Source organism: Heterodontus francisci, chromosome 6, assembly GCF_036365525.1.
Source record: "Heterodontus francisci isolate sHetFra1 chromosome 6, sHetFra1.hap1, whole genome shotgun sequence".
NCBI lineage: Eukaryota > Metazoa > Chordata > Chondrichthyes > Heterodontiformes > Heterodontidae > Heterodontus > Heterodontus francisci.
This window is the reverse complement of record NC_090376.1, coordinates 91750459-91776301: the sequence shown is the minus strand read 5'-3', so window position 1 is coordinate 91776301 and position 25843 is coordinate 91750459. Positions and strand designations below refer to the sequence as shown.

Below are 25843 nucleotides of genomic sequence, written 5' to 3'. Positions count from 1 at the left end.
ACTCCATGTGATACTCGTAAAAGGCTGAGGGCACTGGATACAACAAAGGCTATGGGCCCTGACAATATCCTGGTTGTAGTACTGAGGATTAGTGCTCCAGAACTAGCCACACCCTGAGCCAAGATGTTCCAATACAGCTACGACACTGGCATCTACTCGACAATGTGGAAAATTGGCCAGGTATGTCCTGTCCACAAAAAGCAGGACAAATCCAATCCAGCCAATTACTGCCCCATCAGTCTACTCTCAATCACCAGCAAAGTTATGGAAGGTGTCATTGACAGTTCTATCAAATGGCACTTACACAGCAATAACCTGCTCACCGATGCTCAGTTTGGGTTCTACAGGGGCCATTCGGCTCCAGAGCTCAATACAGCCTTGGTCCAAACATGGTGAAAAGAGCTGAATTCTAAAGGTGCGGTGAAAGTGACAATTCTTGACATCAAGGCAGCATTTGACCGAGTGGAACCTTAACAAAATTGAAGTCAGTGGGAATCAGGGGGAAAAGTCTCCACTGGTTGGAGTCATACCTAGCACAAAGTTTGTGGTTGTTGGAGGCCAATCGCCTCAGCCCGAAGACATGGCAGCAGGAGTTCCTCAGGGTAGTGTCCTAGGCCCAACCATCTTCAGCTGCTTCATCAATTACCTTCTCTCCATCATAAGGTCAGAAGTGGGGATGTTCGCTGAAGATTGCACAATGTTCAGCACCATTCGCGACTCCTCAAATACTGAAGCAGTCTGTGCCCGGTTGCAGCAAGACCTGGACAACATTCAGGCTTGGGCTGACAAGTGGCAATTAACATATGCGCCACATAAGTGCCGGGCAATGATCATCTCCAACATGTGTGAATCTAACCATCTACAATTGATGTCCAATGGCAATACCATCGCTGAATCTCCCACCATCAACATCCTGGGGGTTACCATTGACCAGAAACTTAACTGGACCAACCACATCACGAAAGTTAGGGAAGGAAAGAAAGGAGGAGGGGTGGCAGTATTGATTAAAGAGTATGTTAGTGGGAGGTTGTCCTAAAGGGAGCCAGGACTGAATCTATTTGGTTAGAGCTAAGAAACAATAGAGATACTGTTAAACTACTGGGTGTATTCTACAGACCAGCAATTAGCTATAGAGGAACAAATTTGTGAGGAAATTACAGAGAGCTGCAAGAATTATAAAGTAGTTATAATTGAGGAATTTTGTTATCCTAATATAGAGTCGGATAGTAATAGTGTGAAAGGCAAAGAGGGGGAAGAGTTTCTGAAATGTGTTCAGAAGAATTTCCTACCTCAGGAAGGAAGCATTATTGGATCTGGTTCTGGGGAATGAGGTGGTTCAAGTGGATCAAATGTCAATAGAAGAGGATTTAGGGTACAGTGATCATAGTATCATAAGGTTTAGGTTGTCTATAGCAAATGACAAGGAGAAATCCAGGCGAAAAATAATTAATTGGGACAGGTGGATGAGAATGGATCAGGCCCAGGTGAGCTGAAATCAAAGATTGGCAACCAAAGCTGTGGCAGAACAATGGGCTGCCTTTAAAGAGGAGATGGTTCGGGAATAGTTGTGATATATTCCCATGAAGGAGATAGGTAGGACAAACTAAACCAGAGCTCCCTGGATGACGAAAGAGATAGAGAGTAAGATGAAGCAGAAAAAGGGTGCATATGGCAGATGTTAGGTTGATAATACAAGTAAGAACCAGGCTGAATATGGAAAGTTCAGAAGGCAGGTGAAAATAGAAATAAGAGAAGCAAAGAGAGAGAGTATGAGAAGAGACTGGCAGCTACCATAAAAGGAATTCCAAAAGTCTTTCTATAGTCCTATAAATAGTAAAAGGGTGGTCAAAGGAGAGGTGGTGCAGATTATGGACAAAAAGGGGGATTTACACATGGAGTCAGAGGACGTGGCTGAAGTACTAAATGATTACTTTGCATCTGTCTTTACCAAGGAAGAAGATGCTTCCCAAGTCATGGTGAAAGAGAAGGTAGTTAGTTGAGACACTGGATGGTCTAAAAATTGATAAAGAGGCGGTATTAGATAGGCTGGCTGTACTTAAAGTTGATAAGTCACAAAGACTGGATGAGAGGCAAATAAAAACAGAAAGTGCTGGAAATACTCAGGAAGTCTGTGGAGAGAGAAGCAGTGTTAACCTTTCAGATCTGTGACCTTTCATCAGAACCAGTAGAGTTTAGAAATGTAATAGGTTTAAAGCAAGTGAAGTGGGTGCGGGTGGAAGAGAACAAAAGGTAAGGTGTGTGATAGGGCAGTGGGCAGGAGAGTTGAAATGACGAAGATGTCATGGGACAAAGACAAAGGAAATTCTAATGGTTGTGGTGAAGGACAAAGCATTAGTCCAGAGGGAGTAATAATGGCAGAATAATGAATAGCTCTATCTAAAAGCACAAACATGCAAAACCAAGTTTAAGGACATGGTTAAAAAATAATAAAATAAAGTAATAAAAAAGGCAAGTTATGCCCTGGAATTGTTGAACTCAATGTTGATTCCAGAAGGCAGTAGAGTGCCTAATAGGAAGATGAGATGTTGTTCCTCGAGCTTGCACTGATGTTCTTTGGAACACTGCAGCAGGCCAAGGACAGAAATGTGGGCAGGAGAGCAGGGTGGTGAATTGAAATGGCAAGCAACCGGAAGCTCGGGGTCATGCTTGCAGACTTGGTGGAGGTGTTTCGAAAGCGGTCACCCAATCTGCGTTTGGTCTCCCCAATGTAGAGGTAACCGCATTGTGGGCAGCGGATACAGTATACTAAATTGAAGGAATTACAAGTAAATCATTGTTTCACCTGGAAGGAGTGTTTGGGGCCTTGGATTAAAGGCATGCTCAGGTAGGGAAAAAGAACCCGACCCTAACCCAACCGTTCCACAGCGGACCCGAGCCGATTTCGTTCCAATTTCGTCCCGAGCCCGACCCGACCCAAGCCCAACGCCACGCGACCCAATCCAAGCCCGACCCGACCATCCCTTTACTTACCTTCCGACTGGGAAGCTCCACGAAGCTGCAGCGCATGCGTGATGACGTCATAGTAACGTCACTCGCTCACTGAGCAGACTCAGTTTCGTCCCGGACTCCCAGCTCAGGTAAGTTTTTTATTTTTAATATTTACCGTGTGTGTCTGGCCCGACCCGACCCGAGCATGACCCGGACTTGGCCCGACCCGAACCCGACACATGCCATCGGGTCCCATCGGGTTTGGGTTGGGTAGCAGGCCTTTACCTTGAATGGTGAGGAGGTAAATGTGCAGGTATTACACCTCCTGCGATTGCATGGGAAGGTGCTGTGGAAAGGGGATGAGGTGTTGGGGGTAATGGAGGAGTGGACTAGGGTGTCACAGAGGGAACGATCCCTTTGTAAAGCTGACAGGGGAGAGGAAGGGAAGATGTGTTTGGTGGTGGCATCATGCTGGAGGTGACGGAAATGGTGGAGGATGATCCTTTGGATGTGGAGGCTGGTGGGGTGGAAAATGAGGACAAGGGGATCACTGTCATGGTTCTGGGAGGGATGGGAAGGGGTGAGGGTAGAAGTGCGGGAAATGGGTCAGACATGGTTGAGGGCCCTGTCAACCACAGTGGGGGGGGGAATCCTCAGTTGGAGAAAAAGGAAGACATATCAGAAGCGTTGTTGTGGAAGGTTGCATCATCGGAACAGATGCATTGGAGATGGAGAAACTGGGAGAATGGAATGGAGTCCTTACAGGAAGCCGGTTGTGATGAAGTGTGGTCGAGGTAGCTGTGGGAGTCAGTGGGCTTATAATGAATATTAGTGAACAGCCTATCCCCAGAGATGGAGACAGAGAAGTTGAGGAAGGGAATGGAAGTGTCAGAGATGGACCATGTGAAGGTAGGAGAAGGGTGGAAATTGGAAGCAAAGTGATAATGTTTTCCAGTTCTGGGCGAGAGCAGGAAGCGGCACTGATACAGTCATTAATGTACCGGAAAAAAGTTGGGGGGAGGGTTCTTGAGTAGAACTGGAGCAAGGAATGTTCGATATTTCCCACAAAAAGACAGGCATAACTACAGCCCATGCGGGGAACCATGGGGGTACCCATAGCAACACTTTTTATTTGAAGGAAGTGAGTAGAGTTGAAGGAGAAGTTGTTTAAAGTGAGGACAAGTTCAGCCAGGCAGAGGAGGGTGGTGATGGATGAGGCCTGGTTGGGCCTCTGTTCAAGGAAGAAGCGGAGAGTCCTCAGACCGTCCTGGTGAGGGATGAAGGTGTAGAGAGATTAGACGTCCATAGTGAAGAGGTGATGGTTAGGGCCAGGAAACTAGAAATTGCCAAAATGACATAGGGCGTCAGAAGAGTCACGGATGTAGGTGGGAAGAGACTGCACCAGGGGAGAAAAGATAGAGTTAAGATAGGGAGAAATAAGTTCAGTGGAGCAGGAACATGCTGAAATGATGGGTCTATCAGGACAGTCCTGTTTGTAGATTTTGGAAAGGAGGTAGTTGCGGGCTGTCCGTAGTTGCGGGACTGTGAAGTGGAATCTGTAGAGGGACGATCTCCGGTACATTGATGACTATATTGGTGCCATTTCCTGCTCTCGCCCCGACCTGGAAAACTTCATCAACTTAGCTTCCAATTTCCCTTCTCTCACCTTTATATGGTCTATCTCCGACACTTCCCTTCTCTTCCTCGACTTTTCTGTCTCCGGCTCTGGGGATAGGATATCCACTAATATTCAATATAAGCCCACTGACTCCCACGGCTACCTCGACTACACTTCCTCACACCACGCTTCCTGTAAGGACTCCATCCCATTCTCCCAGTTTCTCCGTCTCTGATGCATCTGTTCTGATGATGCAACCTTCCACAACAGTGTTTCTGATATGTCTTCCTTTTTCCTCAACTGAGGAATCCCCCCCACTGTGGTTGAAATGGCCCTCAACCGTGTCTGACCCATTTCCCGTACTTCTGCCCTCACCCCTTCCCCTCCCTCCCAGAACTGCGAAGGGGTTCCCCTTGTCCTCACTTTCCACCCCACCAGCCTCCACATCCAAAGGATCATCCTCTGCCATTTCCGCCACCTCCAGCGAGATGCCACCTCCAAACACATCTTCCCCTCCCCTCCCCTGTCAGCATTCTGGAGGGAATGTTCCCCCGGAACACCTTGGTCCACTCCTCCATCACCCCTGACACCTCGTCCCATGCAGTCGCAGGAGGGGCAATACCTGCTCTTTTAGCTCTTCTCTCCTCACCATCCAAGGCCCCAAACACTCCTTCCAGGTGTACTTCTTTCAATTTAGTGTACTGTATTTGTTGCTCACAATGTGGTCGCCACTACATTGGGGTGACCAAATGCAGATTGGGTGACTGCTTTGCGGAACACCTCCGCTCGGTCCGCAAGCATGATCCCGAGTTTCCGGTTGCTTGCCATTTCAATTCATCACCCTGCTCTTGCCCACATTTCTGTCCTTGGCCTGCTGCAGTATTCCAGTGAACATCAACGCAAGCTCGAGCAATAAAACCTCTTCTAATTAGGCAGTCTGCAGCCTTCTGGACACAACATTGCGTTCAACAATTTCAGAGCATAACTTGCCTTTTTATTACCTTATTTTATTTTATTATCTTTTAACCATGTGCCTGCCTTAAACTTGGTTTTTCATGTTTGTGCTTTTGGACAGAGCTGTTCATTATTCAGCCATTCCCATTCTCACTGCACTAATGCTTTGTCTTTCACCACAACCATTAGCACTCCCTTTGCCTTTGTCTCATGACATCCTTGTCATTTAAACTCTCCTGCCCGCTACTCTATCACACACCTTACCTTTTATTCTCTTCCCCATGCCCCCTTTCACTTGCTTAAATCCTATTACATTTCTAACCTTTGCCAGTTCAGATGAAAGGTCACAGACCTGAAACATTAACTCTGCTTCTCTCTCCACAGATGCTGTCAGGCCTGCTGAGTATTTCCAGCACTTTCTGTTTTTATTGCAGATTTCCAACATCTGCAGTATTTTGCTTTTATCTGGACATGAGGCATTTGTGGATGCTGAGGGAAGTAAGGGCAGAAATTGTGGAGGCACTGGCCATAATCTTCCAATCCTCCTTAGATACACGCATGGTGCCAGAGGACTGGTGAATTTCAAATGTTACACCCCTGTTCAAAAGAGGGTGTAAGGATAAGCCCAACAACTACAAGCCAGTCAGTTTAACCTCAGTGGTGGGAAAGCTTTTAGAAACCATGATTTAGGGCAAAATTAACAGTCACTTAGACAAGTGTGGATTAGTTAAGGAAAGCCAGTACAGATTTTTTTAAAGGGCAAATTGTGTTTAACCAACTTGATTGAGTATTTTGATGAGGTAACGGAGAGGGTTGATGAGGGTAATGCAGTTGACTTCCAAACGGCAGTTGATAAATTGTCACATAACAAGCCTTTCAGCAAAGTTAAAGCCCATAGAATAAAAAGGACAATGGCAGCACGGATACAAATTTGGCTGAGTGACAGGAAGCAGAGAGTACGGGTGAACGTTTATTTTGCAAACTGGAGGAAGATATGTAGTGGGGTTCCCCAGGGGTCAGTATTAGGACTGCTACTTTTCTTGATATATATTAATGACCTAGAATTGATTGTGCGGGGCATAATTTCAAAATTTGCAGATGACACAAAACTTGCAAGTGTTGTGAACTGTGAGTTCACTGGTGATAGACTTCAAGAGGACATAGACAGGCTGGTGCTATGAGCAGACACGTGACAGATGAAATTTAATGCAGCGAAGTGTGAAGTGATATAGTTTGCAAGGAAGAATGAGGAGAGGCAATATAAAGTAACGGATACAATTTTAAAGGGGGTGCAGGAGCATAAATTATTGAAGGTGGCAGGGCAGGTTGAGAAAGTGGTTAATAAAGCATACGGGATCCTGGGCTCTATAAAAAGGGGCATAGAGTATAAAAGCAAGGAAGTTAAGGTGAACTTTTATAAAACAGTGGTTCGGCCTCAACTGGAGTATTCTGGAAATATTCAGGAGGTCAGGCAGCATCTGTGGAGAGAGAAACAGCAATAACATAAGAATATAAGAAATAGGAGCAGGAATAGACCAATACAGCCCCTCAAGCCTGCTCCACCATTCAATACGATCATGGCTGATCTTCTGTCTCAACTGCACTTTCCTGCCCACTCCTCATATCCATAGATTCCCTGAGAGACTAAAAATTTATCTTAGCCTTGGATATACTCAACAATGGAGCATCCACAACCCTGAAGAAAGGTCACTGACCTGAAAGTTAACGCTGTTTCTCTTTCCACAGATGCTGCCAGACCTGCTGAGTATTTCCAGTATTTTCTGATATTACTCTCCTCTTTTCTGTGTGTTGCAATAGAGGGAAGCAGGAAAAAGAAATATGCACAAGAAATGCTGAAATCACTGGATCATTTTGATGACCGCTGTATTCAAATGCGTCTAGTAAACTTAAGGACAACGAGTCGATGGAAAAACCGCTACCAGGTCAGCTTTAAGAATGGAATTCTTTTGTGTTTTTTCTGCATATCAGATGAGGACAGGATTGGGCTTGTACACGATGCCAAATCCTCCACCACAGACTGTCTCCTTGCTCAAATAGCTCACTGACACACATTGTTGAGGCTCATACGTGAAGACAAGCCCTTGGGTAAGGTATTGTGTTATGACTGAGGTGGGAGGAGTGCACAGTTAATTCAGTCCCACTAATGCACGGGTTACAACATATCAATACATTTTCCCACATATCGAAACAGCCAATTAGATAAACTATTTGTCCCCAGAATAAAGCACACCAATTAGGTTTCTTTAATTAACAACAAAATTATCCGTTTATTATAAACCAAGTCTTTACCAATAATGAAGTAAATATAAACGCAAATTGAAATATTAAAGCTCTGTATTTTTTATATCCTAGCCCTCATGCACACGCACATACATCCAAAAATTGGTTAACCGTGGGAAAAAGGAGGGATTTTTGTTTACAGCTGTCACAAAGAAATAGAAGGAATTTAAAAAAAACTTATACTGAATATGGAAATCCTTTGTTTTGGTGAGGTGTCCCAAGGTCGAATAGTTGGCTGCCACTAGGAGTCTTTCCAGGCGAGGTTGATGAACAGTCTGCTTGGGTAGGCATTCAAAGAAATTCAACTGAAGAAGGCTACACATAGGTCTTACAGCAGGTGTGCAGCAACAGAAGTTTCAGTTCTCACACATTCGATGCAAAGTTCATTTGAAGAGGCAAGGTTTCTGCAAATATTCAGGGTTTCTTCAAAAATGCAGGAGGCAACAGTACAACTTCTTACAGGCTTTTGCTTTCCGTGAGCAGGGATTCTTCAAAGGGAGGTAATAGTTTTTGTCTGAACTCCTGGCAGGTCCATAAACAAATTCCAGTTGCCTCTTTTAATCCAAAAACCAGCATCTTTTAGCAGTTCAAAGTGAAACTAAACTTTTTCCAAGAGGTCTCATGCTAATCATAAATTCTGTCCTGTCACAACACAAAATAGCTCTTAAGTCAAACCCTGTGTAGTGTTTACTTGAAATCACATGCTTTCCAGCAAAACTTGTTTACAGTTCACCTTTTGTTGAACTTCCTTTTAAAAAAAACACCCAAAAGTCATCCTCCTTAGTTTTAAAATATGGATTCCAAGTTTTTAACAAAAATAGATCAAAATAACCAGGGGGCATAGATTTAAGGTAAGGGGCAGGAGGTTTAGAGGGGATTTGAGGAAAAACTTTTTCACCTAGAGTGTGGTTGGAATCTGGAACACACTGCCTGAGGGGGTAGTAGAGGCAGGAACCCTCACAACAATTAAGAAGTATTTAGATGAGCACTTGAAACGCCATAGCATACAAGGCTACGAGCCAGGTGCTGGAGAATGGGATTAGAATAGATAGGTGCTTGATGGCCAGCGTGGACACGGTGGGCCGAAGGGTCTGCTTCAGTGCTGTATAACTCTATGACTATTCTATTCTCGTAACAGTTGAAAGACTGTGTTAGTGACTGTGCAACTGTAGTATAGTGAGAGTTGTTGCCTTATGGAGATAAGAGATAAGAAGACAAAAAATAGAATGTGGGAGCGTGGAATTTTCTCTATAATGTGCTACCTTTATCCATTCCAAAAGCCCATGTTAGAGTCAGGGTTTTCCATCCTCTCAATTCACAGGTTCTGGTTCACTGGGGCAGTTACCAAAATGAGTCCCCAGTGATGTGTGTTATTTATAAATCATGATATCACACCTGACCAATTGATAGGAACATGAGGGGTATGAGACCTTTTGACAGTTGCATCCAAATCACCTGGCAATGGAATGAACATTTGCTGGGTATTCTGTTGCTTAGCAGATAATCTTGAAGCTTTTATTCAAAGATTTTTCAAACGAACATCCATGGCTCCTGAGAGTCTGGGAGAAATCAGATTTCAGTGCTCCTGACAGAGTATCTCAATAATTCTATATTTTTTGCATTAGTTACCTGTTCACATATCATTTTTGTTGCTGGATACTATTTAAAATTATTTTCTGTGATAGTAGCATTGTTTTACTTTGGATAGCTAACATTGTCTTTTAGAAGTTTGGGCGTGAGTGCTCTGATATTTACAGGGCTCCCTCACATAGAATGATTTGAAATCCACTGTATAATTGTAGGATTCTGAGGAACATAATTGAATATATTTTTCTGTATGTATAACATTTGTTTTACTAATCTGTTTATTATAGTTTAGTAAAAATGTTTCCATGGCTAACTGGAAACATTTTTTTACTAAACTATAATAGAAAATTAGTTTAAAAAACTTAGCTTTTCCATAAAAGACAAAGATGATAAAATATCATTTGAAAGGGATGCAGGAGCAAAAATATGGACATAATATAGAAGTGAATTGTATGATGATCCAAATCTAGGGAATCCTCAAGATATAGAGGCAAAGGAAGGACCAAACATTATGATGTCAGAGGTAAAGAATGCTTTGAAATTGATAAGTACAGGAAAAGTTTCAGGCATAGATGAATTAACAACAGAACATCTAAAAGCCGTTGGAGAAACAGAATTAGAAGTGATAACAGAAATTTATGATCAAATATATACTAAAGAATATATTCCAAGTGACTTAAGACATTCATTATTCGTTAAGATACCTAAGAAACCTAAAGCAATGGAGTGTAACCAGTTTAGAACTATAAGCTTAATGAGTCATCGTGTTTATCACCAAAAGACGTGTTGCTGAAATGTGACATTGACCGTAAAGGTGTGAGATTTATCCCGAGCCTTTATTGGGACCAAATAGCGAGCATCAGGCTAGAAGATGGTCATTCAGATATGTTTCAAATGAAGAGAGGAGTATGACGAGGCTGTGTACTGTCACCAAGATTATTTAATCTGTACATAGAACCAATATTCAGGGAATTAGATGTACTTCCAAGTGCAAAAATTGGAGATAAGAACATAACAAACTTGCGGTATGCTGACAACACAGCGCTACTTGCAGAATCAGAAGAGGCCTTACAGCATATCGTAGATCAAGTAAAATTCAGAAGTTTAGAATATGGACTGAGTGTGAACACCAAAATGACAAAAACAATGGCAGTTATAAGGAATACATTAGAAGAAACCAGAGTGAAGATTGAAGCGGATGGTGTTCACACTGGAACAAGTAGATAAATTTGCCTATTTATGACAAATGATAACAGAAGGTGGTAGATGCGATGTCAAAGTCAGAAGAAGGATAGTTAGCCAGAAGTAATTTTGTGCTGATGAAGGATGTGTTATTAACAAGAAAGCTCAATTTTTTAACAAGGAAAAAGCTCATAAGATGCTACATTCTATCCACTTTCCTGTATGCCTCAGAAACCTGGACAATAAGTAAAGATCTGTGGAAGAAGAAAGAGGCCTTTGAAATGTGGATGTTAAGACGTATGCTTAAAATTCCTTATACACACCATAAAGCAAATGAAGAGGTGCTTGAAATTGCAAGAGCAAAACGAACTCTAAAAAGTGGCATCCAGAAAAGTAATGTCAGTATTTCGGCCATTTGTTCAGAGCTGAAAAGCTACAGAGATCTCTTCCAGAGGGCAAATTGGTGGGACAGAAAGAGGGATCGACCTAGGTGTAGTTGGATGGTGGACATCACAGAGCAGTTGTGGACAAGCTACAATGGATGTGTGAGAATGGTGCAAGATAAACGAGTGTGACATACCATGACAGCAGATCACCTGGTACAAGCAGCAGCAGCAAAAATGTTTGTCTTTAACTGCATGGGAAAATATACATCTCTCCTTCCATTTTTAAAAATTCATTCACAGCATGTGGGCATCGCTGGCAAGGTCAGCATTTATTGCCCATCCCTAATTGCCCATTAGAATGTGGTGGTGAGCCACCTTCTGGAACTACTGCATTCCATGTGGTGAAAGTACTTTCACAGTATTGTAGGGTAGTGACTGCCAGGATTTTGACCCAGCATTGATGAAGGAACAGCAATACAGTTCCACCTGAGGATGGTGAGTACTTGGAGGGAAACCTGGAGGTGGTGGTGCTCCCATGTCCCTGCTACCCTGTACTTCTAGTAGTTGCAGTCACGGGTTTTGGATAGTGCTGTTGAATGAGCCTTGGCGAGTTGCTGCAGTGCATCTTGTAGATGGTAAACATTGCTGCCACTGTACACTGGTGATGGATGGAGTGCATATTTACCGTGGTGGATGGGGTGCTGATCAAGTGGGCTGCTTTTCCTGGATGATGTCAAGATTTTTGCATGGTGTTGGAGTTATATTCAACCAGGCAAGTGGAGAGTATTCCATCTGTCTTGTGTCTCATAGATGGTGGATAGGCTTTTGGGAGTCAGCAAGTGAGTCACACTGCAAAGAATACCCAGCATCTGACCTGCTCTTGTAGCCACAGTATTTATATGGCTGGTCCTGTTAAGTTTCTGATTAATGGTGATTGCCAGGATTTTGATGGGTGCGAATTCAACAATGGTGATGCTATTAAATGTCATGGGGAGATGGTTAGATTCTATTGCTGGAGATGGTCATTGCCTGGCCCTTGTGTGGTGCAAATTTTACTTGCCATTTATCAGCCCCTGCCTGAATGCTGTCCATAGCCGGAATTTTATGTTGGGTGGGAGGCCTCGCACACTGACCGAAAAGTCAGGGGCGAGCCCGCCTCCGCCGGGCCTAGGGAGCCACGCCAGGAATATTTGCTCCCCAGGCCCTTAATTGACCTTGGGCGGGACTTCCACCTCCCCGGGAGCAGTGGTCACTGCTGGGATTATGCCAAGCCATCGCAAGCAAGGTGAATGATGGCCATGGGACGAAGCTCAGTTTTTGGGGCCTCACTGGGGACAATTGGCCGGGCCCCGGTGAGGCAAGGTGCATTGGGGGGTGGGAGTGTGGGGGGTTGCGGTGTGTGTTGTGCGGTGGGGGCGGTTGGGGCTTCGGGGGCAGCCCTTGGTGGGGCACAGGGTGCCCGATCAGGAGGGCACCCCCCCACCCCCAGCCCGCAAGGAAGCATTCCAGCTTTTACCTGGCAGTATTCTTGGGACCTTTGCCATCCGTCCACCGAGGGTAAAGTACCCGCGGCGGTGGGAGGAAGCCATTAAGTGGCAGTTAATTGGCCACTTAAGGGCTTTGATTTCCTGAGACGGGGGAGGCCGTTTTTCACCACTGCCGCCCCACGTAAAAGTGTAGCGGGGGTCAGAGGGCGTCGGGAATGCCCTCCCCCCCACCCCGCCTCCCACTGAATTTTACGTTCCCACAACCACCACCACCAGCCTGCTCATTGGGGGGGCTGTAAAATTCCTGCCCATGTCTTACTGCATGTGGACACAGACTGCTTCATTATCTGAGGAGTTGCAAATTGAACTGAATACTGTGAAATCATCAGTGAGCACCCCCACCATATGATGGAAGAAAGGTCATTGATGAAGTAGCTGAAGATGATTTGGCCTAGGTCACTGCCCTGAGGAACTCCTGCAGTGAAGTCCTGAGGCTAAGATGATTGGCCTCCAAAAAACACAACCATCCTCCTTTGTGCTAGGTATGATTCCAGCCAGACTTTCCCCCTGATTCCCATTGACTTCAATTTTATTAGGTTCCTTCATTCACAGTTTTGTGCCTTATCAGCAGTAGCTACATTGTGAAACCTTAGCGCACTCAACAAATATAGGTGCATGCTTACACCATTTGCAGCTTGTAAATCAGAAGAGATTGTGGGATGAGAGAGATGTTGGATGGAAGAAGGAGGATTATGAATGAGGATACAGTCATCTTCGATGGTTTCAGCCCCAGTTCTGGCCATGGCGTCAGCGATGGCCATCCCAAAAATGGCCAGCACCATTTGCTCCATGGGGGTTAGTTGTGTGCTACGTTGTGCTGTAAGAGAGATGTAAGTGTGTGAGTGAGGGTGGTGCAATGTGTTTGGCTGTTGTGGCTGTCATGTTTGCATAGCTATGTGTGCAAACTGTGAGGAGTGGATGTGAGCCTTGCAACAGTGCTAAGTGTTTGATTGATAGAGATTGTTGGTAGGTGAGTGATGGGGATGTGGAGATTTGATCAGTGACTTAGCCTGCTGGTGCATTTGGTAGGATATGGAATTTGAAGATGCATTCACTGACCTTGAACATTCATGTGAGGTCATTGAACTTCTTACAGCACTGCATCCAGATCCTCAGCTTTCAACTCCTGCCATTGACCTCCATGGTGACCTTTCCCACTGCTTTTTTGACCATGTATCTGGAGGGCCTCCTTCCCTTGCGGATGAAGGATATCTCTCTCCTTACCACCTCCTCCACCAGGACCTCCAGGGCAGCGTCTGAAAACCTAGGAACCCACTCTCTCCCCAGTTGTGCCATTCTTCACTTTTTCCTAGGTCAGATTCTCTTCAACCATGACTCCCAGCACCTGTTCCAGTCACAATACACCTCCCCATTAAGAGGTGCAAGGCTAGCTTTAACTGGTATTAACCACTCATGATATTGGCCCCCTGCTGATGCATCTAGCGGGTGAACAGTGTGGTTAGCACTGACTGAATGCAGAGAACATTGAAATGAACAAGCAGCATAAAGTTGATGTTCTGCCTCTATTGCAATCAATGGGCACAGGTTAGTCACACATTGGCATCCCCTTTGCCATTCCAATTTAGCTCCCCAAAAAACATAAGAAATAGGAGCAGGAGCAGACCATACGGCCCCTTCAGCCTGCTGCACCATTCAATCTGATAATGACTGAACCTCGGCCTCAACTCCACTTTCCCTCCCACTCCCCATATCCCTTGATTGCCTGAGAGACCAAAAATCTGTCTATCTCAGCCTTAAATATATTTGACGACAGAGCATCCACTACGCTCTGGGGTAGAGAATTCCAAAGATTCACAACCCTTTGAGTGAAGAAATTTCTTCTCATCTCAGTCCTAAATGATCAGCCCCTTATCCTGAGATGTGCCCCCGTGTTCTAGATTCCCCATCCCGGGGAAACAACCCTGTGAAGCCCTTCCGGAATCTTGTATGTTTCAATGAGATCATCTCTCATTCTCCTAAACACTGGAGAATATAGGCCCAATTTATTCAGCCTCTCATCATAGGGTAACCCCCTCATCCCAGGAACCAATCTAGTGAACCTTTGCTGTACTGTCTTCATTGCAAGTATATCCTTCCTTAAATATGAAGACCAAAACTGCACACAGTATTCCAAGTGCGGTCTCGGCATAGCCGTGTACAATTGTAGGAAGAATTCCTTATTCTTGTACTCCAAACCCCTTACACTAAAGGCCAACATACCATTTGTTTTCTTAATTCCTTGCTCGACCTGCTAGCTAATTTTCTGTGTTCCTTGTATGAGATCAACCAAGTCTCTCTGAACACCAACATTTACAAGTTTCATGCCTCTTTAGAAATATTCTGCTTTTCTATTCTTTCTACCAAAGCAAATAACCTCACATTTCCCCACATTATACTTCATCTGCCATCTTGTTGCCCACTCACTTAACTTGTCTATATCTCTTTGCAGCATCTTTGTGTCCGCCTCACGGCTTACATTTCCACCTAGCTTTGTATGATCAGCAAAGTCAAAATTTATTTGTTTATGTTTATTTTCTTTTTTTCCTTTCTATTTCTCTCTATTATTCCAATATTTTCCCCTCTATTTCGCTTTCTGTACTTGATTTGGCATTGAATTCACCCACTCTAATTCACCCTCTTTCTCAGTCCTTCCTTTGTTTATTTCTCAATCCTTAAATCTCATATTGCTCTAAGGTTAAACTTGCAGTTGCCCGTAGACCAGGGTTGTCCAACATACAACCTGTGGGCCACAATTCGGCCCGCCAAAGCTTTCCATCCAGCCCGGGATGTATTTCAGAGATGAGAAATTTCCCATTGGCTTCTTCTTCCAGACCGGCTTTTTAAAAAAATGGCACCAGTTTCACAGCTGACAGCAGGAACAGTGGTTTCTGAACTTTGGACAGATTCAAGGTTTTCTGGCAGGTTCTGATTTTTTTTTTAAAAAGCCTGCTGGAAAACCCCAAATCTGTCCGAAGTTCAGAAGCAGCTGTTCCCACTGTTACCTGTGAAATTGACCAACCAAAAAGCTGCTCTGCTGAGTGCTCCCACTCTTTGCGACTGTCGGGGTGGGTGGGGGGGAGGGGGTAGAGAGAGAGAGGGGGGTAGAGAGAGAGGAGGGAGAGGGGGGTCAGAGAGAGAAAGGGGGCACAGAGATGGGGGGACATAGAGAACAAGGGTGACACGGGGGGGGGGGGGGGAACAACACAGTGAGGGGGGACACCGTGAGGTAAGACACAAGGAGTGAGACTGAGAGAGGCAACGAGAGAGGGAGAGTGATCAAGATCACTCTTGATAGATGGACCCCTATCCAGAATGCTTTATATCGCTACAACTAGTGTGTGGGAAAACATTGGGCAAGCAAAAAAATGCCAGGTATCTCACTAAATTTGTGTTCAACATTGTGATGAGAAAGTAAGTCAAATTAATCTTTTCATTTAAAGCTTCTTCACAAAAATGTACATTTGTTGTTGTTTTGATTCATAGTAAGATAAATTTTTAATGCCTTTATCTTTCCTAAATGGTCTCACCGGCCCCTGATGTAAGGCAAAAATTGTAATGTGGCCCCCCCCCCCGCAACGTAAAAAGGTTGGACAACCCTGCCATAGACTTTCAGTCAAGCATTCAGAAAATACAGTGCCATCTACAGGGAATCTGGGATCTGTTTGTTAATGAGCAGTGCATATTCAATAAGTACATGCTGAAGGAATGAAACTGCACACTTGTAAAAGTTAATTCTCAGTGCCAGAGAGATTATTTGGCAGTAGTTAAGACTTATCAGGTCATTACAGGGGTACTATGACTGGAGTGTACAAACTCTAACATCTTTGGCAAGTTTGGTCCATACCTGTGAAGTAAGTACAGCAACTTTATGCTATTCAATGTATTTGACTGGTGAGCCAAATGGTGAGATGCCATTTTACGCAGCTTTTGGAGGAACATGGCATCTCGAATGGCAACTTCTGGATTTCTGTGTTTAGCTGCGCATGTGCATGTCATTGAAAGTTGCTGTCCGCTTTACACGTAAATAACAGTGCATAAATAACAGTGAACACTTTTAGTCTCACCATTATTCTTACGGGCAAAATCCAGCCGATTGGTTAAGGAGATACATGTTGGTCTGTCATTCACTAAGGTCGCAGATGCCCTATGGCCCTCACCATACCAATATCAGCCAGAACATTGTCAGCTGTGTCTCAGTTGGTAGCACTCTCTCCTCCGTGTCAGAAGCCACCCCAGGACTTGAGCACAAAAATCCATGCTGACATTCCAATGCAGTACTGAGGGGATACTTCACTGTTGGAGGTGCGTCTTGCAGATGAAATGTTAAACCGAGGCCATGTCTGCCTTCTCAGGTGGGCGTAAAAGATCCCATGGCAATATTTTGAAGAAGAGCAGGGGAGTTATCCTCAGTGTCCTGGCCAATATTTATCCCTCAATCAACATGTCAAAAACAGATAATCTCGTCATTATCACATTGCTGTTTGTGGGAGTTTGCTGTTCTCAAAATGGCTGACTTGTTTCCCACATTGCATAAATGGAAAAAGTACTTAAGTGGCTGTAAAGCACTTGGGGGCATTCTAAGGTCATATAAGGCGCAATTTAATGCAAGTCTTTCTTTTTCTTTTTCCAGCAACCTACAGGGCAAAAATATTTGAGCTGCAGGGCACAGGAGAGGTCTTGCTCCTGTGAATTCCGCCTTATTTTTTGTTATCTAATGTAGATAAAACCATTTGTTCCTTCAGTTTGATATAAATACGTATTCTGCTTGTTTTTGAGGAGAGGAGTCATGTGCCAGCACCTGATACATTTCTCTAACATGATTCTTGTGCTTTTTCAGCTTGCTTTTTTTTTTGTTGCTTAAATAATGCTGAATTGCACCAAGATCTTCCAATTTAATGTTTTATTTCCTTTTATTATTTTTATAGGAGCGTGTCAATTGTTATCCTAATCTGCACGTGAAAGAACATCCAAGTTTCAAAGCATCTTGTCAAGCCTGTGAGTTGCAACGCAACTGTAGATTTACAGTTATCCTATCAGGACAGCTATATGATGGCAAGAATTTGGAACAAGACAGCTTCATGTCAAATGACAAGCAGGTAAATCAAAGTGAGAAACCATGATCTTCACAATGTTGTGTTGTTAAGCCATCATAATTCTGAAAGTCTTGCAAGTAGGATAAACTCTGTAAACCACCATTTATGATTGTACTTAGACATGTTAACTACTGTTTGTTTTTCTTGTAAATCCTCTCAAATGAACCCATGGATGGCTGGCAAGGTCAGAGAAATGACCATCTCCCTCTGCTGGTTAACTTTTTAGCTTTTTAGCTGATGTGCTGTGATTTGAAATAGTTGCCAACATCGTTTAAAAAAAAAGGCAGCATCACAGCTAGGTTTGAACTTTCCTTCAACCACACACATCTACTGCATGCGTTTCTGGCCAGCAGTTAGAACTGGGTGCCCTGGTTCCTGTCCCGAGGGGCACTGAGACCACTTCTGGAATTCCTACACCATTCTGGCTGAGATCAGAAAACTCAGCATAACTTGTGACTGAAATTGGCACATGGTCTGCATGGGCCATCTACTCCCTGATTTAAACAGCTGAGACATGAGGGCAGGGTGAGGAACAGGCGGAATGGAGAGGGGGATAAAAATGGAGAGGGTGTAGCATTATTGGTTAAGGAATCAATAACAGCTGTGAGGAGGGATGATATGCTAAATGAATCATCAAGTGAGGCTGTATGGGTTGAGCTGGGAAATAAAAAAGGGGCAGCCACACTACTAGGAGTGCACTGTAGACTCCCAACTAGTGAGAGGGAGATAAAAGAACAAATATGTAGACAAATGTCTGAGTGCAAAAACTATAGGGTAGTGATAGTTGGGGATTTCAACTACCCCAATATCAACTGGGGTACAAACAAAGTGAAGGGCAGAGAGGGCACAAAATTCATGAACTGCATTCAAGAGAACTTTTATGGCTAGCACGTAACAAGCCCAACGAGAGAGGGCGCAATTCTCGATTTAGTCTTCGGTAATGATGCTGGGCAAGTGTGTGAAGTCGCAGTAGGTGACTATTTTGGAGATAGTGACCATAATACAGTTAGATTTAGCAGAATCATGGAAAAGGACAAAGATAAAACAGGAGTAAAAGTTCTAAATTGGGGGAAGGCAAATTTTATGAAACTGAGAGGTGATCTGGCGAAAGTGGACTGGATGCAACTACTAAAGGAAAATCAGTGGCAAATCAGTGGGAGGAATTCAAAAGCGAGATTCTATAGGCACAGTGTAGGCATGTCCCCACAAAGATAAAGGGTGGTACGGCCAATTCTAGAGCTCTCTGGCTATCTAGAAGCATACAGGGTAAGCTAAAGCAGAAAAAGAAAGCTAATGACAGTAGCAAAAAAACTTAATACTTTTGAAAGCCTAGAGGAGTATAGAAAGTGCGGGGGTGAAGTAAAAAAGGAAATTAGAAAAGCAAACAGGGCAAATCAAGGAAAACCCAAAGATGTTTTATCAGTACATTAAGAATAAGAGGATAACTAAGGAAAGGGTAAGGCCTATCTGAGATGTACAGTATACCTTATGGGTGAATGCAGAAGATGTGGGCAGGATTCTTAATGAGTTTTTTGTCTTTGTCTTCACAAAGAAGAGGAATGATGCAGACATTGTAATAAAAGAGGAGACGTGTGAAATATTAGATACGATAAGCATAATGAGAGAGGAAGTACTAGAGGGGCTGACATCCTTGAAAGTGGATAAGTTGCCAGGGCCAGATGAATTGCATCCCAGGTTGTTAAAGGAAGCCTGGGAGGAAACAGCGGATGCGCTGAGGATTATCTTCAAATCCTCACTGGATACGGGCGAGGTGCCAGAGGATTGGAGGTCTGCAAACGTTATACCATTGTTTAAAAAGGGTGCAAGGGATAGGCCAAATAATTATAGGCCGGTCAGTCTGATCTCGGTAGTGGGTAAATTGTTAGAATCAATTTTGAGAGACAGGATAACTGATACTTGGATAGGCACAGTTTAATCAGGGATAGTCAGCATGGATTTGTTAAGGGAAGGTCATGTCTTACTAATTTGATTGAATTTTTTGAGGAAGTAACAAGGAGTATTGATGAGGGTTGTGCATCGGATGTGGTTTACATGGATTTTAGTAAGGCATTTGACAAGGTCCCGCAAGGCAGACTGGTCAGAAAAATGAAAGCTCATGGAATACAGAGGAATGTGGCAGATTGGATCCAAAATTGGCTCAGTGAGAGGAAACAAAGGATAGTAGTCAATGAATGGTTTTGCAAATGGAAAGTGGTTTCCAGTGGCATTCCACAGGGCTCAGTGTTGGGTGCCTTGCTGTTAGTGGTATATATTAATGATTTGGACTTAAATGTGGGAGGCATGATTGGGAAATTTGCTGATGACATAAAAATTGGCCGGGTAGTTGACAGTGAAAAGGATAGCTGTAGACTCCAGAATGATATCAATGGTTTGGTTGAGTGGGCGGAAAAGTGGGAAATAGAATTCAATCCAGAAAAGTGTGAGGTAATGCATTTAGGGAGGGCAAACAAAGCGAGGGAATACACCATAAACGGGAGAATATTGAGAGGGATCGAAGAAGTGAGAGACCTTGGCGTGCATTTCCACAGGTACCTGAAGGTGGCAGCACAGGTAGATAGAGTGGTGAAGGCGGCATATGTAATGCTTTCCTTTATTGGCCGAGATATAGAATACAAAAGCAGGGACGTAATGCTGGAACTGTATAAAACGATGGTTAGGCCACAGCTGGAGTATTGCGTGCAGTTCTGGTCACCACATTACAGGAAGGACATAATTGCTGTGGAGAGAGTACAGAGAAGATTTACAAGAATGTTGCCAGGGCTTGAAAGTCACAGCTGTGAGGAAAGATTGGATCGGCTAGGGTTGTTTTCCTTGGAACAGAAGAGGCTGAGGGGTGACTTAATTGAGATGTACAAAATTATGAGGGGCCTCGATAGAGTAGACAGGAAGGACCTGTTTCCCCTAGCGGAGAGGTCAATTACCAGGGGGCACAGATTTAAGGTAATAAAAACAAGAAATGCTGGAACCACTCAGCATCTGTGGAAAGAGAAGCAGAGTTAACATTTCGGGTCAGTGACCCTTTGGAACCCAGATTTAAGATGATTGGTAGAAGCATTGGAGGGGACATGAGGAAAAATTTTTTCACCCAGAGGGTGGTGGGTTTCTGGAATTCACTGCCAGAAATGGTGGTGGAGGCAGAAACCATCAACTCATTTAAAAGGTACCTGGACATGCACCTGAAGTACTGTAACCTGCAAGGCTATGGACCAGGTGCTAGAAGGTGGGATTAGATTGGGCGGCTAGTTTTTTTTTTGGCTGGCGCAGACACAGTGGGTAGAATGGTCTTCTTCTGTGCTGTAATTTTTCTATGGTTCTAACACCAAAAAGCTTAATTCTCGCTTCTCTTCCTCATTGTCTCTCTGTCTCATTTCCCATCTGTACCATACTTTTTAAAAATGACTTTGAGAAACTAGCAGAAAACTAGAGGAGACAGATCAGACTGCAGCTGCTAAATTCAGTATACAGAATAAAGTGGTGCAAAGATAGGTTTGTATTCCTGAAGTTTGCATTGAACTTGGGTGGAGTAGTATCAGGAATCAAAGGTGGAGTGAGAGTGGAAACAGGATAGAGTTGGTGAGCCAGAGGTGTTTGGCGAAGCAGTCACTAAGGGCTGAATTTTACCGAGCCCCCAGTGTTGGGGGTCATGGCGGAGGGGCCCGAAAAATGCCTCCGGGAGAGGCCTGCCACGTGTCGCGACACCAGGAAGGCCCGGCCCCATATTGCCAGCGGCGGCAAGACCTCACAGCGGCCCTGACACAGCTCGGCCACAGGAACAGGATTTAAATATGTTAATAAATGTAAATGAACGAATTAATAAATTACCTGGTCCCGCCAGTCGTCCCGCTCCGATATTGCGGTCGGTGGCCAGCACTCCTGCGCCATTGGATCTTCAACCAGTGATGTAAGACGGAACACTGGTGGGGAGGGAGGAGCAGGTAAGTTCCTCAGTGTTGGGGGGGTGGTGGAGTGGGGTCAAATTAATTTAATTGGTCTTGGGGGTGATGGGAAGTGGTAAAGATTAAAGTTTGTGACCTTTGGTGGGGGGGAAGGTCAGATGCGAAAGGCAAGTATTTTGTGGGGAGAGGACAAGGAATGAATTGTTTGGTCACTGGGAGGGTGTGAGAGGGGCTTGAAACTTTTATTAATTTTTTCAAATAGAGTCTACTTCTTCATTCCTTTAAAAATTCAAATTACATGTAAGGGCTTGATGCCCTTTAAAAATGGCGTTGGCGCCTGCGCAATGGCACCAGACGCCATTGCCGGGATGGAGCACCCACCCCTTCCACGTCATCAGGTGGGGAGCAGTCTGTCACAGCCATGTAAATGAGCCTCCGTGCTTAATATCGCGGCGGCTCCGCAGAGTAAAGCCCGCACATGCGGGCTGGCATACTTTACTGCCGTCACCGATTGTGGCGGCGGAACATAACATTCAGGCCTAAATCTGCATTTAATTCCCTCAATGACAGCAAGCACAGTGCACTAGACTGAAGGAAGTAGATAAAAACTGCTATCTCACATGGAAAAGAATGTTTGGGGCTAATTTTCACGGGTGAAAGCAAAACTGCAGCCTGTTTCACATCTCCTGATTTTTATTTCCATTGAAGTGTGCATTTGGTTTAATGTAAAAGAAAAGCATAAACCAATTGATAGAATGTCACTGCACAGAAACTGGCTGTTTGGTGCAATTAAGGAGAGCATGCATGGATCATGTTTGACTGAATTTTTTGATGAAGTAATAGAGAAGGTTGATGAAGAGAATGTGGTGGATTTTGTTTATCTGGATTTTAAGAAAGTGTTTGATAGGGTGCCACATAAAAGGCTGGTTAACAAAATTGAGGCTCATGGAATAGGAGGCTCAGTTGGATAAAACATTGGCTTAGGGACAGAAAACAGCGAGTCATAGTAAATGGTTGTTTTTCAGACTGGAGGTTGGTAGACAGTGGTGTTCCCCAAGGGTCAGTGCCAGGACCACTGCTTTTTTTGCTACATATAAAATTACTTGGATCTTGGAATACAGAGTAGAATCTCAAAATTTGCCGATGACACCAAACTTGGAGGTGTCGCAAACAGTGAGGATGATATGAACTGCCTGCAACAGGACATAGATAGGCTAGCAGAATGGGCTAGCAGATGGCAGATGGAATTTAATACTAACAAGTTTGAAGTGATGCATTTTGACAGAAGGAATATGGAGAGGCAATATAAACTTAATGACACAGTTCTAAAGAGTGCACAGGAACAGAAGGACCTGGGTGCACATGTGCATCGATCTTTGAAGGTGGCAGGAGATATTGAGAGAGTGGTCATTAAAGCTTATGGGATCTTGGGATGTCTTCATAAATAGAGGTTAATCTTTATAAAGTTTTGGTTAGGCCACAGCTGGAGTACTGCGTCCAGTTCTGGTCACCACACTTCAGGAAGGATGTGAGGGTCCTTGAGAGGGTGCAGAGGAGATTTACCAGAATGGTTCCAGGAACAGGGGATTTTATTTACAAGGTTAGGTTGAAAAAGCTGGGTTTGTTCTCCTTAGAACAAATGAGATTGAGGGGAGATTTAATAGAAGGTTATGACATACTTAGATAAGTTGAACAAGGAACAACTGTTCCCATTAACAAATGGTAAAAGGACTAGGAGACACAGATTGATAGTTTTGGGGAGAAGATGCAGGGGGAATATGAGGAAACACTTTTTTATGCAGTAGGTGGTAATGACCTGGAGCTTGCTGCCCACCAGGATGGTGGAAGTGGAGACAATCAATGACTTCAGGAGAAAGTTGGACAGCCACCTGAGAGAAATAGACTTGCAGGGCCTTGGGGATTGAGCTGGGGAGTGGGAGTGACTGCATAGTTCCGTGGAGAGCTGGCATGGATTGAATGGGCCAAATGGCCTCCTTCTGTGCCGTAAATGACTCTATGACTCTATGATGCATTTGATCCGGCCAAATCATTCACTAGGAGCAGATCAATTCCCTCCACTGGCAAACTGTGGACAACTCCTACAGTTACCACCCCAGATATTAACTCACAGTCTAAGTGCACTTTATATAAAGGTATATACTCCCCGCAAATTCGATTAACTAAAACTTTAGTGTTCAAGGCACTGTCCGGTGGAAACGTTATATCTTTTCCCAGCAAGAGTGTTTGGGTTGCTCCTGTATCCCTGAGTATAATGATAGGTTTTCCTGCCTCACTCTTTGATAAAAATTCATTATAACTTTTGTGTATCTTCTTAACCTCTACACTTACTTTTTAGTTTTTGTATCAGGTTTTACAGCTGCTGTTAAAGCTATAGCCTGGTCTGCTGTACTCGCAGTCAGAGCTACGTTCTCTGAATTAGCTTTGTGTACCCCAACAAGTCCTATGGGTTTACCTCGCAATTTCCAGCATTCTGAACGAAGATGACCCGTTTTGCTGCAATGATAACACTTCGGCTTGTGAACCTCACTCCTTCCCTCAGCACCTTCCTTTCTAGCCTGAGGAGGTGATCCTGGGGCATTCCCAGCTGTTCCTTCTTGGCCCTGGCTACTTGCCTTCCTTTCACTCTCTCATTTTCTTTCCTTCTCGGGTTAATGGGGGTGACAAACAAAAGGCTTTGCCTTATTCACAAGCTCAAATCATCAGCAAATTCCGCTGCTTGCCTAGCTTTCCAAACTTTAAAGTTATCACTACTGAAGGAATGGAATTTTTAAACTCTTCCAAGATAATGAGTTCTCGAAGGTTCTCACATGTGGTTTTCCATCTTTAATGCCTATATCCAAAATTAATTTGCTTCACCCTCTCAAATTCTACATATGTCTGCCCAGCCAGTCTCCATAAGTTCCAAAACCTCTGACAGTAAACTTCAGGGACTAACTCATATGCAACGAGAATAGCCTTTTTTGCCATCTCATAATCTGCAGCAGCCTCTTAAGGAAGCATGGCATAAACTGCATAAACTTCATGAGCTCTGCCTATCAATCTGCTTTGCATAAGCAGTGTCCAGCTTTCCTTTGGCCATTTCATTTGTTTGGATATTTTTTCAAAAGATATGAAAAATGCCTCTACGTCCCTTTCCACAAACGTAGGAAGAGCTTGTATAAATTTAAACAGCTTTTTGCTGGGCTCTGGGCTGAATTCAAATTCTTCCTGACCAGAATTTTCCCTGGATTCAAGACTATCCCGTTTTCTTTGTTCCATCTCTCTTTATCTAAATTCTCTCTCGTGCTCTCTTTCCTCTTTTTCAAGTTCAAATTTTCTTAATTCTTTTTTCAATCTCAAGTTTTTTCATTTCTAACTGAATTCTAGCCAGTACCACTGCATCACTCTCTGACTTACTATCTTCTTGTTCCTTGTCTTCTTCTTCAACTAAAGGTCAGACTATTACATCAAATATCTCTGCTTTTTTAGCACCTTATGTCTAAAGACCTTATAACTTCTTATTTAACCTAAGCCACCCATCAACCCCCCCCCCCCACCCCACCCCCATGCACACACAAATACATTCAAAAACTAACAATGTTTAAAAAAAGAACATTTCTTAGGAACAAAATAAGTAGCTGGGTTGTAAGTCCTGGTGGGTTACGTTCCTGGTTGATGAGGTATCCCAGAGTAGAGTAATCAGATGCCACTCAAAGTCTCCAGGCGAATTCGACAAAACAATTTTTAATAGGCATTTAAACTATTTCAGCTGCAGCAGGCGTCACAGTTCTTTCAATGAGAAGCACAGCAATAGGTCTCACTTGGATTTTAAAATGGGCAGGCTTTTGGTAAAAACTTTCCAGCAAACATAAATAGGCAATAGAGAGAGTCACTTCAGTAACAAACTTCTTGGAGTCTTGAAGTAAAATGGAATTTACTACCTCCAACAATGAAAATATTCTTTTCAGAGGTATTTTTCTGCTTAGGCAAACGTAGTCAGAGCTCAATGTAGAGTTTTCTGCTGAGAAATAGACAGCTTCTTTTCAGTGTATAGCAAGCTACGTTTTTCTCCAGTTCAAACTGGTTAAAACCAGTCTTTACCCACAGCTAAAAGTTACAGGACACCATGTGACCTTTTCTCTCTCCTGCTGTGGCCTCGGAAACAGGTGCAGCTGGCGCACTGTGCCCCTTTAGTTTTTAAAGGCACACTTTTTTAAACAGAAAAAAAACACTTCCATGACACTTGCAAAACAAAAGCATTATTCCAGAATCATTTCTGAATACTAGTGAACCTACCCTGGAATTGCCC

At 43.8% G+C, this 25843-nt stretch overlaps 1 protein-coding gene across 2 annotated transcripts in view; it reads left to right on the top strand.

Moving 5' to 3' along the window:
• ccdc82 (coiled-coil domain containing 82) overlaps positions 1-25843 on the top strand; it is a 96632-nt gene that overhangs the window by 35535 nt on the left and 35254 nt on the right. For both annotated transcript variants that reach the window (XM_068034045.1, XM_068034044.1), the window contains exons 5-6: positions 7340-7464; positions 17450-17620. In XM_068034045.1, coding sequence (XP_067890146.1) covers positions 7340-7464; positions 17450-17620 — 296 coding nt within the window. The remainder of the gene's footprint in view (positions 1-7339; positions 7465-17449; positions 17621-25843) is intronic.